Raw genomic sequence first — 17821 nt, forward strand, 5'->3', positions numbered from 1 at the left:
GTAGCTTTCATGTCACAGCTTGCAAATTGTGTTTTCTGCCTCTCTTGTATTCATCATAAAGCAATTGCCTCCGTGTTATTTTGTTTTCATTTCTTTCCTAATTAACAATTGTTACAATTCATACTTTATTAATAAGCTATATGGCCATACCCATACTTTATTAATAAGCTATATTGCTATGTCACTGGAGGGGATAAAGTGCCTCAGGATATTGAGATAATCTGTGTGACAAGTAGGAAAATAATGGTTTGTTCTCTTTTAAATGAATAAGGAAGCACTAGAGCAAAGCAAGAAGAAACAATCTTTCTTTAATATTAACTGTCTCTAAGTTTTTAATAAACTAAAATGCACCATGATTCCCTTCCTATGTCTGTGTGACATGGTGGTGGTGGTGTGGTGGTGATTATGATGATGGTGGTATGTGAAGTGTGTGTATGTGTGTGTGTGTGTGTGTGTGTGTTTATGTGTTTATTTGTACATGTGCATGCAGGTGCACATGCATACAGAGATCAGTACCAGATGTCCTTTTATATTGCTTTCACATTACTTTTGAAACAGGAATACTTGCTCAGCTTAGAGCTTACTGGGAATGACCTTGTGGCTCAGTAATTCAGCTAGACTAACTCGCCTGCAAGCTCTAGGGACCTGCTTTTCTATGTCTCCCCAGTGCTGAAAATACAGATGTGCTTTTGTGCCCAGCTCTGTATGTGAGCATTAGGCATTGAATAGAGGTCCTCATGCTTTCAAGTACTTAAGTGACTGAGCTATCTCTTCAGTTCCTGGAATGGTTCTTTATTCCTTAATTCTGCTGAGGACTCATATTTACCACAGTGACATAAGAGAATCATTTCTAATATTCCATACTAAATACTGCCTATTCTACACTGCCTATCCCACACTGTCTATTGTGTACTGCCTTATCCTGCACTGCCTACCCTACACTGTCTATTCTATACTGCCTACCGTATACTGTCTGTCTTACACTGCCTACCCTACACTTCTATTCTATACTGCCTACCCTACACTGTCTGTCTTACACTGTCTATCCTACAGTGCCTATCCTATACTGTATATACTACATTGTCTATCCTATACTGCCTATCCAGGACTGCCTATCCTGTACTACCTTATCCTACACTGCCTACCATATATCATCTATCCTACAGTGTCTATCCTATACTCTCTGGCCTACACTTTCTGTCCTATACTGTCTATCCTGTACTAACTTATCCTACATTGCCTATCCTACAGTATTTATCCTATACCATCTATACTACACAGTCCTACACTGTCTATACTACACTATTTATCCTGTACTGCCTATTCTATACTATCTATCCTATACTGTCCATACTACATTGTCTATCCTCCACTGCTAATCCTGTATTATCTTATTTTATATTATCTATTCTACACTGTCTGTCCTACACTGTCTGTCTATCCTACACTATCTGTCCAACACTGTCTGTCCTACATTGTCTGTCCTACACTGTCTGTCCTACATTGTCTATTCTCTACTTCAAAGAGGGAAGCTAGAAATTTAGAAGCTTAGAAACCCAGCAAGAACAAATCAATAAATGAAAGGCCTTATTGTCTCCGATGGGAGACTTACTGATCAGCATTCTTCCCCCCTAACCTTGCAGAGGATGTGCCTCACCCCAGGTGAGTATGTGAAAAGCAATTTGCAAGTTGTCTTCAGCATGAAAACATAAAACAAAGGTTCAGGCTGGTTAGAAAAGATTTAGTGTTGGAGATATGAACACTGACTTCTATTGTTCTAGCTTGCATAGTTTGTCATATTTAAAGCAGGTCAGATTCAGAAGGCTCAACACAAGGAAGAATGTTCAAGGGCATAAAAGAAGGTAATTTTTTTTTCTCTCCAGGATTTATACCTTTATGTATTAATCCTGAAAGTTCTCTCCTGTGATAGAATCTGCCCCAGGTTTCATATCACACTTTAGCCTGTGTAGAGGATTAGAAAGAAACAGATCTTGGCAGTAGTTTTTAAGATGTAAGTAGAAGAAGAAAAAGAATAGTGCCATGGATAAAATGCTTGGAGATTTCAAATAGTGAAGAAGCCATTTATGGCTTAGCAGCAAAAAGGAAATCTGGGACCTTTCGTCTACTTGCAGAGGAATTAGAAAAAACATCTCGTGTTGTCAAAGGGAATCCCCAGCACCCTCAGCCATAGGATAGGGGATGGCATGGAGGGCCAGCAGTTGGCTTGGGTTAGGGGTAGGGGTACTTGAACACTAGGCACATAGTGAAAGCTAATCTCTGTCTCTGGTGGACAGTTTGAAACCCTTATAAAATTGTAATTGAAGAGACTAGAGTCCACGTTTTTTTTCTTCTGTTGGTCTTAGGCACAGGATGAACGTTGCATTGTAAACACAATCTTAGCCCTCACTGGTTTACATTCCAGTAGGAGAGAGGTAGACTAGGAAGTACATATCTGGGAAGCTGATTATTAGATAGCCATTGCTATGGAGATAAATGGTAAAGAATAAAGAACCAAAGGAAGCCCTAAAGTCAGAGACTGCAGCCTTATGAAAATGAGACAATGGTAACTTTCAGAGACCAGCAACAGGAAATGCACAGAGAAAAAAATGTCGATGGAAGATGTCAGAAATTAGTGTTTCAACAGCTATTGTTAAGCAGGTAGGAAGGTACAAAGGGGAGTCTCGGTGACATTCATTATCGCTAATGATTTTAAACACTAGAACTCGGCCACTGGGAGTCAGGTGATATGCTCTCTTCATTTGCTTTCTCAGTAAGCCTAGGAGTCTCCATTCCACAGTTTGAAATTGTGAGGTCCAGAGAGCATAGAGCTTTTGCCTCAGGTGACTTTGCTAGGATTTGAAAACCTCCCTCTCAATGCAACCTTCATGTTATAAGTTCCTCTGGGCACATAATGAAGTAAGGTTGGAAGGAATCTAGAGAAAGGAAGACAGCCAATAGGTGCTTAGATATGGATGGGTCTGAACTGCTCTGACATGTGACATGTGATGCTGTGTCATTTGCCTGGGAGTAGAAGACTTAAAGATACTGGTATTAGGAAATTTAATTACATGGAATGAGCTAATCACCACAAGAATTTCTTATATAAATTTAGAATGATGTAAGTAGTTACTGTGTCTTAGATACCATGCTACTTCCATATGCATATCATCTTGCTTAGTCTCCAAAACAATTTAGCTCAGGAAATCCAGACTCCATGTAGTCTACTTTGCCTTTGACCAGACTCTGGAGGCGGAGGGTCCAGTGTTTGGACTTAGAGAGTGATTTTCCAGCTCACACTCTTTCTATTCTGAGCTGCAGCTAAATTTACCAGTGGAGAAAGGACAGTCAGTTCTCCCTGAAAGTGAGTTCTGTCTTTGGTTGTGGCTTCTACATGTCTCTTGTTCCACCTTCTCTGCACTCTGCTAATTGTGCTCACTTCTCCTCTACCTAGCAATTATTTCCCCTCCTTTCTGCTAGAAAATGTCAAGGGCATTTCAACCACAAATGTTCACTCTATACATAGACATGCCTTAGATGCAGAGAAAATAGATGGGTCTCTCAAACGTGATCATGGATCTTTCATTATCTTATGTTTTCATTTAAATTTCTTTCCTAACTGCTACATGAAACTTTGGGCAATGTATGTATGTATGTACGTACGTACGTACGTACGTATGTATGTATGTATGTATATAACAATATACTTTTTGCTCGATATATTATATAAAGTTTAAATCAATTTATATGTATCTTATGATTTTAATATTTATCATTTTAATGACATAAAGTTTCACTGAAATATGAGGTTCAGAGGAAGTAAATAACTTGTTGAGAGTAGCCATGCTAGGACTTGAATAGATGTCATTCTGATATTAACACTCATGCTCTAAGTGGACTGAATATCTGGATATAGCAGATAGAGTTGAAATATATGTGGAATACACCAGAGAAAGATAAAAGTGACAGGTAATATATTTTCAGGGTGCAGCCTGAAATATTCTAACAATTAGTTCTGGTGATATTTAGATAGAAGATATATAGATATAGATATAGATATAGATATAGATATAGATATAGATATAGATAGTTTTACCTATCATCACCGTACTGTCTACAAGAGCCCATCGGAACTTCATACTGATTGATCAATAGGGACACATCCCTCCACTCCCCACTTTCCCAGCCTCTAGTTACCACTGCTCTATTCTAGACATCTAATTTTGGCTACAGAAAACCTACTCATGAGGAACTGATCTTTTCTCCACTCATCTCAGTGTCTACCTTGGAATCACAAAGAAGTACGTACTAATACTAGAGAAGAAATGCTTCAGCAGAAGCCTTATAGTTATAATAGATGATCTGGCCAGCAAGAGCAAGGGTAAGCAGGAACAAAAGGGTGTGGCTCAGATTTAGGATAGATCTTCTGACTTCAAATGATCCAAACAAAAAAAATCCCTGTCAGGCATACCTAGCTACTTGGGTTTTAGCTGATTCTAGATACAGTCAAATTGACAACCAAAATTAGCGATCACAAGCACCATGAATGGGGTGGCAAGAAGAGAGCTAGAGATTAGGCTAGCGCTAGCGGAACATTTCCTCAGAAAATCCTCAGAACAATCCCACAAAGGAAACATGGAGCTTCAGTGCTGACATCTTCCCAACTGTTGAGATTTATAACTCCATTCAGTAACCAATCACTTTTGAGTGGCCAGATAAGAATTTCAGGTAACTAAGAGATACTATTTAACAAGGCCAAAAATAGACTAGGTGATTTAGTGTCACTATTTTCTTACTCATTATTTGTATTAGTTTTGTTGTTATCAGTGTGTGTGTGTGTGTGTGTGTGTGTGCATGTGTATGAGCATGCATGCATGCATGCCATGGTTCATACATCGCTTTCAGAAGGTGGTTCTCTCCTTCTACCATGTTGGTCCAGGAGATCAAACTCTGACCCTCAGGCTTGGCAGCACACACATTTCCTGCTAAGCTATCTCACTGGTCTGAGATCTAGTGCTACGTATATTAAATAGCATACACTTCTCCATAGTAAGCTCTCTGTTGAGCTTAGCTCCATGATTAGTTTGCTGCTTGCATACCAAAATCTTCTCAACCCTAAGTTTAATCCCCAAAGCCTGGGAAGGTTGATTGTAGCCTTCAGAAGTGTTTGAACCACCAGGATGATTCCAGCACATGCAATCTACAAGCAGGCTTGCAACACTGACTTAAATTTAGAGTTGACTTGGTGTTAGTATTTCAAGGGCTTTACATTGGGATGAAGCTCTGAGTCCTTTCCTGTATAGTCTATTGCGTGTGAAGAGAAAAATCCCGATGATACCATGTACAAGACTTGCTTCTTGGAGTACATTAAAAAAAAAAAAAAAAGGATGATTACTGTAATTACAGGTTGTGAAGAAGTTGAATCTGCATTAATGAGTGTTTTTATTATAATGTAGAAGCCTTGAAATTCTCTCCTAGTCTTGTTAAACTGTCAAATGTTTAAAAATAGGGCCTGAGTTTTAAAACATATTGAGATACTTCAGAATCTGTAGAGGCTTGAATGAGAAATGTCATCTGTAGTCTCTAGCATTTGAGAATACTTGGTCCCTAGTTTCTTGCACTGTTTTTGAAGGTTTAGGTAATGCAGCCCAATCAGGGTGTCACTGAGGGAGAATTTGAGGAATCCTCATGCCATTTCCTGTTTACTTCCTCTGCTTTGTGCTTGGAGTTGAGGATGTACCTTGTCATCTTCTTGTTACAGCCAACATGCCAGCTACTTCCTGCCATGCACCCCTGCCATTATAGACTCATTTCTCTGAGAGTGTAAGCCTGAATAAACTATTCCTTCTATAAGTTGCCTTGGTTATGCCACACTATCATTTCAAGAGAAAAGTAACTAATACAGAAGCCTTGTGAATCTCTTAATGTTCCCACATTCCTGGTCCTCACTAGAAGTCATTTCTCTGTCCATTTGTAGGCAACTCTACCTGCATTTATTTCTAAACAGATTTTTTTCCTCCCCATAAAACAGCCAGACTAAAGGTATCTTAATGAACAAATGGCATTTCAATTAGAAAGCTTTTTGTTAATTAGCTCATTCTATTAAAGTTCTAAGTCAGAATAATATTGCCTGAAATTTTACAATTACAGCAGCAGCCAGGTTGATGGATGGAGCAAGCTCCAGAAACATAGAAATGGGATTTCACCAGGAAAAGTGTCCTCGCATAATGAACCATCCCTTGGATAGAAAGTATGTGCATGAGGGAATAAATGCCTCATAGATAAAAATGGACACAGGAACAGCAGCAACAAAACAAACAAAACAAACAACAACAACAAAACTATTTAATTTAGGTCTTTACTATATGACAGTGCCCCCAGTTAGCTTTTAGGATTCTAGCCATTCTAAGGTCTACATGGACCTTGTAGGGTAACTCTTTTCAAGGTTTAGAACATAATTTTCCACCAAGTACCTCAGGTAAATGATGTGGAGCCAATGGGTACCATGATATTGTTCTATTTCTCACAAGTATTTCAGAAGTAGTCTACACGCCTACTTGTCTAAAGCTAGTATTTTGACATCCACTTCACTAAAAAATGATCAGGTGGTTGACAAGTGTTTCTCATTATGTGAGTTTCTACTTCTCTTTTCTTCTGGCGTTTCCAACTATCTGTGCACCCATTGGTGTCCGTGTTAACTTATTGTTGACTTATTGTCCATATTTACATGTTGGAGTGTCAGCATATAGCAAACCCAAAGTCAGAAAACAGTTACTCCTTAGAATGTTGGACTGTATTTAGTAAACTGTACTTGACGTGTTAGTTGCCATTGAGGAAAGTTTGTCATTTCATGTTCAAAGTTTCACAACAGAATATAGGCTGATTTGGGTCACATAATTATGCCGTCCATGACACAGCTCTTTACATCTGCATGGTACAGATAAGATTCACCATACTGCTGCCTTTGACTGTTTTCAGGTCTGGGGTTCAAGAGGGTGAATTTAGCTGTCCTTTGGATAAGCTATTCATCCCAAGAATTATTGATGCCATAAACACACAGACAGGAATATGGATGGCAGGGGCACTGAGGAGAACAGCAGCCCTCATGGCAGAGTGGAGACTGCTCTGCTCAGAGGAAGCACAAAGAATCTGTGCCACACGACAGCTGAGTAGCTCATAGTACTTATTCTCACTGAACCAAGCGTGAAAGTGAAAAGGATGAAAAATGTAGAAAAGTAACGTTCTTTAATTTTAGAAAGCAAATCTATATAACTTTGGGGATGTTAAAATTGATGAATTCTCAATTCTATAAAGGAGTATTCTCATGATTAACAGTCTGGAGCATTGTCACTTGGCTCCTCAGGAAATAAGCTTCCTTCTTTGGGATTATGTTTTCATAGTTGCAAGGTCACCATGATATTTCAAAACATCATGTGGGCACAAAGTTTGGTAACTGTAGCCTTGTTCCTCCTTCCAGAGCCACATGATGAATCCTTTCCTTAGCAGTCAATCCAAACAGCCTATAATCTGTACACCATGACTTGTGTTTATCATTAGTATCAGATGTCAAGTTCCTTTTTCTTTCATAGAATGAGGATCTCAACAGCTCTTCCCTGGGAGTCAGCTCCTGAGCAGATCAAGTGTCAAATAATCATAACTTTGAATGTCTCTGAGAAAAAGGGGGACTACATCTCCTTGTTTCAGTCCTTATACTCATTGAATTTTAAAGACTGGTATTTTGTTTGGTCCATAGGGAGTAGAAGGGCTGGTTTTGAGTGTTAAGATATATCAATACTTTGGGGGTGGATGTTGAAGTTTTCAGTTGGGATGGAAGGACTGATTCCATTTGCTAATAGTATCCTTGGGTCAGGATCAAGAGCCTAGTGTATTCTCTGATCTCCAATAGCCCTAAGGAAACCTCTGGGAGCGATGAGTTATCACTAAAGCCCCCTCACCAAGAGGGAGACGATAGTCTGAGGAGAAATCCAGGACATGTTAGACATGATTTTCCAAGGGCTGGGAAGGGGCACTGGATTCTGGTCATGTGGCCACAAAAAGTAAAATGAAAACTTCCAACCAAAGGATACTGAACAGAATGTGTCTATTGACTGCCCAAAAGAATTCATAACCAGTGAAGGTGGTACAGTCTACCCAATCCCATAGGACAGAGTAAGGACATGGGACACTCCATGGGGACTGTTTAGGACAGCAGTAGTGGTGGTGGGCTGCTTTCCAAGAAACCACTAGTGGATACATAGATAGGGTATCGGGATGCCTGAAAATGTGAGATCTGAGTTAGGGGGTGGGGTCCTTTAGACCAAATCTAAGTCAAAATTTTGTAGGAAACCTCAACATTTTTTCATCATCTTTGAGCATCATTTTGTAGGGAGCCTCAGAGTTGGCTCAAGTACCCCAAGACCAAGTGTCATATGAAAGGAAAAGTATTGGCTCAGGACTTCCAAGACCAAGTTAACAACACAAAAGAGATTTATTTGTCCCAGAGGGACAAAGGTAGGGACTAAGAGACAGAGGCAGGAAATAGAGGGTGAAGGGGAAGGGAACAAATGAGAACAGAAAAGAATATTTGTCTTGGACCAAGAACTGCCTAGAGATAGAGAGAAAACAAATGTGATCCATAGGCAAATGGCAGTTTGGAAAGAACAAAGGTAAGCCCCATATTAGAATGGGGTGTTTAATTTGAATTGGGCATGCTAATTAGGTGAGTCAAAGATTTTGATTGCTGGACTTTAATACTTTGATAGCTGGACTTTGATAGTTTGCCTCAGAAAGGGAGGATGGTCAAATAAAGAAATAGACCTTGGGGGCTAGCATTAGGAATGTAATTTAATGGTTTTTTAGTAAGGCAGAGAGAAGAAGAAAAAATAGCAAGGCCTGTGACAGCCATACTTGCCAGCTCCAGCTGGCCGAGGCCCTTCAGTTTTCTTGGAGGAAAACACACCTCTCTCTGATAATTTAAGCCCATACCTTCTAAATAAGATATTATATATCCCTGTCTTTAACACAATCATTTTATATTTAAAATTTGGCTTCCCATCTAACTGAAATGTTGTCTTGTTACAGAGTTCAGAGGAAACTGAAACTCATCATCCTATGGCCATTTTGCAAACAACATTAGTGTCATCCTTGATTTTTTTCATAACTATAAATGACTAGCATTTTTCAGTAGTTACCCATGAGCATTTGTAGCTGTGATTTCTTCATAGAAAGTAAAGTGTTGTATCTCTATAGGTGGCAGTAAGCATAGCCAAATCATGTGCATCTCATTTCCTGGAAAACTAGGGCACTTGTTACCTTCATAGGACAGGAATGATATTTTCAATCATGTTATTTAGTAGCCCAGGGAGTAAATTTAAATTTCTGTTCATTTGGAGCAAGAGGTGACTCTGATGCTTTAATATACATAATTAAGCAGAGTTGAAATAGACTTTAAATGAAAATTGAAAACAAATTAAGCAGTCACTCACTGTAATGCTTGTGGTTATAGCCTTTGTGTATATTTAGATACACTGAGAAGAATAAAACAAAATTCCTGCATTTCTACACATTTTGTTTTATTCCAAGACGAAAACACGGTGTGGTGGCAATATTTGGAGTCATCATAATGATTAATGTTGGAATTGAACAGCCACAAATTTAGCTCATGGAATTCACTTATTAGCCTTATTCATTAGTCTTGTAGTGACCATGGCTCGGTTCCTTTAATTTGACATTGGACAGCATTTATGTTAATAATAGCCAAGTTTTTTAAATGTGCCTACTTCTTAGAATCTGACACTTGAAAAGTTATTGCCTATCATTTTCTGTCTTATTACAAGTTTTATTTCCTTAATTTTATGGTTTTGGGATGACTGCCAATGACTTACTGCCTCAAAAAGAAATTGTTGCGAATGAACTTATTATTATGGCTTATATTTAGTTAGATTTATTCATGCTGACTTGGGTTTTATGCTCAGGCAAATGAGTTCACACCAAAGTCCTCAGAACATTCTTGGGGCTCGGGTTCAAATTTAAATCCAACTGTTAGGAAGTTATGATGTTTTGCCCCTTACACCATGCATGGTTGTTTGTTGAGTTAGGTCTTTTGATTCAGACATTGAATGTTGCTCATATACAAAAATTGGTGGGAGCCAGTTTCGTGCTCTGCACTGTGTTCCACATTAATGGCACCAAAATTCCAGTGAATAATAAAGCTTCATTTCCTTCTTCTCTTATCTCTAAAAAAAATATTGACTTAAAAATGTTTTGAAGTTTCCAGTATCTTTCTAATCTTTTTTTTTTTTTGGCTCAATTATATTAAAATTCCAATTAGGTCAATATTAAAAATTCAATTAGAAAAAATCAGCCATAGCTTTTTGATGAGATTTATTTTGTAAAATAATTAACTTGAAGTTTATCTTTCTAAGGCTGCTTCTACTGAAACTATGTAGTTAGTGTGACTTTTACTGAGGCTCTTAGTTACAGACAACAGAAGTACAAATCCTACTGATGTACCATGGACTATGTATCAGGCAGGGGTGAATATATTATCTATCACACACAATGACTTAATCTAAGGCGATGCCCACTGCAGGCACTACTATATCCATGTCCTCAGAGAGCCCCCTCCATTCTGTTTTTCTCTCTGCTTTTTTTATCTAATGCATTTATTTCTGCAGCCAGGAGCACTGTCCAACTAGGACAGTAGTTTTTACTTCCCGTAATATCAGGAAATGAAGTGAAACTAACTTATCTGACACGGGGATCTCATGGCTCAAAGTTTCAAATGTGACACTGGTGGTCCCTGAATAGGTCTGAGAAACATCACTTGGGATTGTGTTAGGGATGTTCATTCTCAGGCCCTGTTCCAAACTCAATGGATAATCTGGGTGTGGATCTCAGCAAGCCTCATAAAATTTCCTCCAAGAGACCCCCTCTCTTGCTTGAACTGGAGAACTACAGTGTGCTTTCTGGCCAGGTCTGAATCATGTGTATACCCCTCAGCTTCTGTGTGTAATTTAGAGTCCCCCGGGGTAGAAAATGAATCTGATAAACCCTTAGCAAGAAAGGAAGGCAGATGGAGTGCTGGCCACAAGGGATTCATTTCTACAACAAAGTTCTTCCTAGTGTGGAATGCTGTTTCCCAGAACACCACAGATTGTAATGACTTTCCCAGAAAGCCAATATTCCAACAGAGCCAATATACTTTCCCCCTATCTGCTGTGCCACAGAGATTCAGTTTCAATTTTGTCATTAGAGGAATGGCTGGCAAACCTTTAAATGTTTTCAGACCACACAATTGCTTAAATTTCCTTATCCAATACTTCTTGCAGGCTGCAAAGAGGTCTAGTTCAGTTGCAGCCTAGAATAATGAGCACCATTGCAGTCTGTCCTCTGATAAGGAACTAGGCGGATCTAGCTGTTCTAACAGCTCTCAATGATCATGACCATCATATGAGGGAGGTCTGTAAAATTTGCTGTGGGGCCAGGTTGTCAGGACTGCACTATTAGCTAAAATACTAAGCCTCTGTGTGTGTGTGTGTGTGTGTGTGTGTGTGTGCTGAAAACACCTAATTTGAGAGGTGAGTGGTTTTCCATAATTACTGTCTGTTTTGTGTGCCCACCCACCACCCACTTAATTTGAGACTTATGTGCTCACCTTGTCAGGGGATGTAGTTGAACATATTTCCTTATATCTCTCTTTAGCTGATTTAGGGAATTTCCTGGATTAGTGTCAGCTGCTGCAGTAACATTGGTATTATTTGTCTTTGTTGTTCTTTCTGATTCTCTTCTTTTTAATAACCTGACTGCTTTGTCTCATTTCTTGTGCTACATACAGATAGAGGACATGCAATGGGGCAAAGGAGTCCGGGAGATCCCACCCTCTGTGTGTACATTGCCATGCAAGCCTGGCCAGAGGAAGAAGACACAGAAGGGGACCCCTTGCTGCTGGACCTGTGAGCCCTGTGATGGATATCAGTATCAGTTTGATGAGATGACGTGTCAGCATTGTCCCTATGACCAGAGGCCCAATGAGAACCGAACTGGCTGTCAGAACATCCCAATCATCAAACTAGAGTGGCACTCACCCTGGGCTGTCATTCCTGTCTTCCTGGCAATGTTGGGGATCATTGCCACCATCTTTGTCATGGCAACTTTCATCCGCTACAATGACACACCCATTGTCAGGGCATCTGGGCGGGAACTCAGCTATGTTTTATTGACAGGCATCTTTCTCTGCTACATCATCACTTTCCTAATGATTGCCAAACCAGATGTGGCAGTGTGTTCTTTCCGACGTGTCTTCTTGGGCTTGGGTATGTGTATTAGTTACGCAGCCCTTTTAACAAAAACCAATCGGATTTATCGCATATTCGAGCAGGGCAAGAAATCGGTGACAGCTCCCAGACTCATAAGCCCAACATCACAACTGGCAATCACTTCCAGTTTAATATCGGTGCAGCTTCTAGGTGTCTTCATTTGGTTTGGGGTTGACCCACCTAACATCATCATAGACTACGATGAACATAAGACAATGAACCCAGAGCAAGCCAGGGGAGTTCTCAAATGTGACATCACAGACCTTCAAATCATTTGTTCTTTGGGATATAGCATTCTTCTCATGGTCACATGTACTGTGTATGCCATCAAGACTCGGGGTGTACCAGAGAATTTTAATGAAGCCAAGCCCATTGGATTCACTATGTACACAACGTGTATCGTATGGCTTGCCTTCATCCCAATATTTTTTGGCACAGCGCAATCAGCAGAAAAGGTAAGTGAAAATGTGCATCTCATGGTCTCATGGTACATTCCAGAAATGTCTAGTTTTCCATGTATTAAAACCAAATTGATCATGTCTGCCAAAGGGATATATATATATATATATATATATATATATATATATACACATTTCAAACATAGAAAAAAAGAACTTGGATTGATAGGTTAAAGGTGAAAGGGCAGGAGTCTAAAATTTTAAGTAGGCTGTTTTACTCTGAACCTACTAATAACCAATGACATGTGACCTTTCCAAGTGAATATGTTTATTATAAAATTAGCATAATTAGGCATTATCTAAGACAAGACAATCTAATCTAAATAAAACCTTCTCCCTCACTCACTCATCACTTCTGTGTTTATGTGCCTGCTTCTTTAGAATAGAATTTGGCCTTGGTACATATGTTTTACGTGGGTATTAATGTATGGTACTCAAAATTAGCACCACTATAGATCAGGGGCTCTCAACATGTAAGTCATATCCTCTTTGGGTATGGAAGAACCTTTCACAGGGACTGTCTAAGAGCATAAGAAAACACAGATATTTATATTACAACATGGCAGTACAAACATTGCAGTTTTGAAGTAGCAATGAAAATAATTCCCTGTTGGGGGTTACCACAGCATGAGGAACTATATTAAAGGATTGCAGCATTGATGCTATGTCTTCTTAGTAGCTCATCTAGACCGTTACTGAAGATAGGATGATGGATAAGAATATTAGTAATTCTGTATCATGTTCCTGATAATTTAGTATACCTTAATCCCAGTAGACAATCATAATGAGGTCTAGGACATTTTTTGAGAGAAGCAGGAAAGATGGGAGGTGAGGTAGATGATAGATAGATAGCTATATGATCGAGAGAGAGGGAGAGAGAGAGAGAGAGAGAGAGAGAGAGAGAGAGAGAGAGATCAGGCTGTCTTAGATTGAGGTTGGTGCAAGATAAGGTAAGTATATATGTCTCTACATATACTGATAAATTAATGAATCTATAAATTATATGACCCTCATATTTTGTTTGAAATATGGCTAATGTATATTTAATTTCACTTGTCATTTGTATGCCAAATAGAAACCTTGCAGTACTGATCCTAGACACAATGTATACATATTTGAATTTTATACTTTCCCATCTGGTTACAGTTTTATACATAAGCAAATTGCAAAAGCCTAAAATATCAATGTGGAAATTCCTCAACTGGTGTGAGCAGCTCTGACAGGGTGGTATGGTTGATGCTGGAAAGGAGACTGACTCCTTTGTCATTCATACAGGAGAGAACCTTATTAGATATTGAGCACACATTAGAACATCAGGGGTCATCTTGTTACAATTTAATTTGAAAAAAATGTGTTAATTATTTTATTGTTTTTTTACATTGGTGTGTGTATACACATGTACATGTATCCATGCCATAACATGAAGGTAGATATCAGAGAATAATGTGAAGAGGCTAGTTCTCTCCTTCTACCATGTGAGTTTCAAGGACTAGTACTAGGTCAGGCAGCAAGTGCATTTATGTGATGATTCACAGTTCTTAACAAAGCTTTTAGATGTGTAGAGTCTTAGATGGAGAAAATGAGATTGAGTTAAATACCTAAAAACATATAAAACTGATACTGCCAGAAACCAGTTTAGTAACTTATTAACACCTCTGTTTCCTGTATATTATTTCTAAAACATTAGTGGCATTTAGCTGATTTTCCTGCTGAGATGACATCAGTAACCTAAACTGTATGATTCCAGATCTGTAAGTTTGTCTTCTTAAAGTAGACATTTCACAAAATGCAGCAGAATTCTCAGACTAAGACAATGAAGAACACGGAAGGGCTTGAGACTATGGCTTTCCTCATAAAATATCTTAGAGGATATTCTTCTAAAATATATAGTCATTGAACACTGGCTGCTTCCAACAGTATTTTTCAGATTCATAATGCATGTTTATTGTCTGTGAAACCAACTTGAATTTCATTTTATATCCTCTCTCTATCCCTGGGCCAAGGGAATACTAAAATATGAGTTAGGGTACTGAAATGCAATACAAATAAAAGAAATTGCAAATGTGTGCTGGTAGGTTGGTAACTAATATAATATTTTTTTTTGAGGGAACAATGCGTGTCATCAAATCTCATGAAGGTAATTCATTTGCTGTTAAAACGATGTCATGTCTAGCAGGTTAAAGGCATTAATTATATCCTATGTACTAATTCTTGGTGATCTAAAAAGCAAAAGTTGTTGCAGTAACATTGGAAGTATGTCTTCTTATATATTATGTACTTCTTCTCAGTGATCTAAAAAATAGGTATGGCTACAGTAGCATTAGAAGTGTGTCTTGTTTAAATCATGCTTTGGGAGTGTTATCCCTGTGTTGTTTCTGTTATTTCCTTCTTCATTTGGGGCCATATCTACTTGCGACTACAGAGTCTTTTCAAGTAAAATCACATATGTGATCCTTTACAACCCTGAAAATGGTAAGAGATTTGGGGAAATCTATTCATTGGTTCTAGTTTTTGCTGATGAAATTGTGTTGGTAGAATCGGAGTGTGGAAGAGATTCATCTGTCTTCAGACAGTATGATTTCTAATTCCTCAGTTTTACAAAACACATTCTCTTTGTATACTCTTCATGGTTTGTGGTTTGTTTTTTTTTTAACATGGTTCACTGGCACAATTAAAAGTACTAAACTGCCATCCAGGAACAGTGAGTTTCTACATGAAAATGCACATGTTCTAATGACAGGCATATGGCTAGGAAATCGGGAATAATCAATTAAGAAAATCACTCTGTGTATATGCAACCATAGCATTTAAATTATGCAAAGAGGCAAGTTGCCCAACAAAACAAAGACGTCACAGTAAAATGCTTTTTTTCTCCCTAACTTGGCAGCCATACAAAATTACACACATTCCATTTTGTTCTGATTTAATAGTTTAAGTACCCCAAGTAGAAGAATTCCATTGTCTCAGGGGGAAAAAAAAGCAAGCAGTAAATTTCATAATAACTATTTACTGTGTTGTAGAATTGAAATCCATTTTGATTCTGCTAGGGATAGCTCTCTGAGATTTCTCACTGGTTGATTTTATTAGTATAATACGAAGGCCAAACATGGTTTTTATTTGAAATGTAAAATGTCATTTCCAGTGAAATGTATTTTTTGACTTAAGAATAATGCAAGAGATCACTGTCACCTTGATTGATGATTGCTACCCCACGACTTACTAGAATGGAAGTCCTGCAATGTGACCAGAGATGGTGGTGGCTATAGTAATGGATTCCAGAGTTTTGGAATTATGTATAGGTATGACCATAGAGAGTCTGCAAAATAATATAAATAGTGAAATAATACCATGTTAGAGGCTAGCTAGTCTTTTGTCCTGTGGTATTATTAGGTTATTATATTTTGGCCCTGTCTACTCAAGGATTAGATCGTTCTCTATGAAAAGCAATGATTTGTCAGTGGCTGCATTCTTAGAGGGAGTTGTCCACACAAAAGTCTATGCCATCAATATTTTAGGAAGCCTAGAGCTAATCTATACATCTCAAGCTCTGTAATTACTTATTTTCTGAAGAAATTTCTAAGTAAGTTTATCGTACATAACCAGTCAATGGTCTGGTATATATAGGATGGGGTCTCACATGGTCATGTTCTTTGGTAACATTAGAGCTGTAGTTTGAGAAAGTAAACTGTGGTGTTTGAACAGTGAAAAATCTGTGCCATTGCTGCAAACATCAGGCTGAATCCATGGCATTATGCGCTGCTTGTCTGTACATTGTTTCTTTCATGTGGGCAGTGGTGTAAGCTTTGTGAAGCTTGACTGTACATAGGAAAACGGAACTTGGCAGACAGGTAGGGGATCAAAGGCCTCAGACGTCTGTGTGTGTTGTGGTGTTGTTTGAGTTGGGATATGGTGAGAAGAAGAGGAGGGATGGGTTCCAGCAATAGAAGGCTGGAGAGCATTTTTGCAAGAGGTTCCAAATATGGAAAGCTGTGTACTAACATCTTGCTCTCAGGCCATGTTTCCATACATATCACAACGTCAGGGTGCATAGCAAAACTTCAAGGACAGAATCCCTTTTGTCTAATGAAATATTGTTCCATTATATAGTAGAACTAGTACAATTGATAGCAAGCATCTGAAACACCATTGGGCCCAGAGAGAGTAGTCAGATTGGGAGATAGGAATATTTCCTAGAAAATGAGAATTTTGTCTTTCACACATACTAGATTGCTCCCAAAATATGACCACAATGTGGAACCTGCACCAGTGGGATTAGAATGATATGGGATATAACAGTCCCATTCTCAAATTCCAGAGTTTGTTTTAAACCGTAACACATAGCTGCTGCCACCACATCAAACTGACAGACTAGAACAGGAGATTTTGGTTTGTTGTGTTTCTGATTTTTCTTGTGGGTTTCCTACTTTGTTATCTGTTTCTGTAATAAACACCAGGGCCCAAAGCAACTGGGATCTGGAAAAGGGTTGACGTGACTTACACCTCTGTAACTACCCATCATAGAGGCAAGCCAACCTGGAAGCAGAAAGCATGGAAGAAAGCTGTTTACTGGATTCTTATATAACCCATGGCCACCTGCTCAGGGGTAGCTCTCCATACAGTGGACTTGGCCCACCTATGTCAATCATTAATCAAGAAGATGGCCTACAGACTTACATAAAGGCCAGTGTGATGGAGGTAGTTCCACAGTTGAGGCTCTCTATTTCTAGATGAGTGTACTTTGTATAAAGTTGATAATAATTCACCAACAAAGTGGGCTTGAGTTTTTTCATTATAGTTTTCAACTTGTTTTGTTTGTTTTTTTTTTTTTGTTTGTTTGTTTGTTTTTCTTGAGAGAAAGGAGATTTCACTCTCCAGTCCTGGAAGTTCTGAAATTCACTGTGTAGGCCAAACTGGCCTTGAACTATCTATCCACAATACTCTCCTTTTGCCTCCAGGGTGCCAAAGATTATAGACAGGAGCTACCACATCCAGTTTGAATTGTACAGCTTTAAACTCATTCTCTCTCTCTCTCTCTCTCTCTCTCTCTCT

General features: G+C 38.7%; 1 protein-coding gene across 4 annotated transcripts in view; it reads left to right on the forward strand.

Moving 5' to 3' along the window:
- Grm7 (glutamate metabotropic receptor 7) overlaps positions 1–17821 on the forward strand; it is an 819622-nt gene that overhangs the window by 648693 nt on the left and 153108 nt on the right. For all 4 annotated transcript variants that reach the window (XR_013112556.1, XR_013112557.1, XM_034512293.2 and 1 more), the window contains exon 8: positions 11834–12769. Coding sequence is in view for 2 of the 4 variants with exons in the window: in XM_034512293.2 (XP_034368184.1) it covers positions 11834–12769 (936 nt within the window). In the remaining 2 variants the exon portion in view is untranslated. The remainder of the gene's footprint in view (positions 1–11833; positions 12770–17821) is intronic.

Source organism: Arvicanthis niloticus, chromosome 9 (genome assembly GCF_011762505.2).
Source record: "Arvicanthis niloticus isolate mArvNil1 chromosome 9, mArvNil1.pat.X, whole genome shotgun sequence".
Classification (NCBI taxonomy): domain Eukaryota; kingdom Metazoa; phylum Chordata; class Mammalia; order Rodentia; family Muridae; genus Arvicanthis; species Arvicanthis niloticus.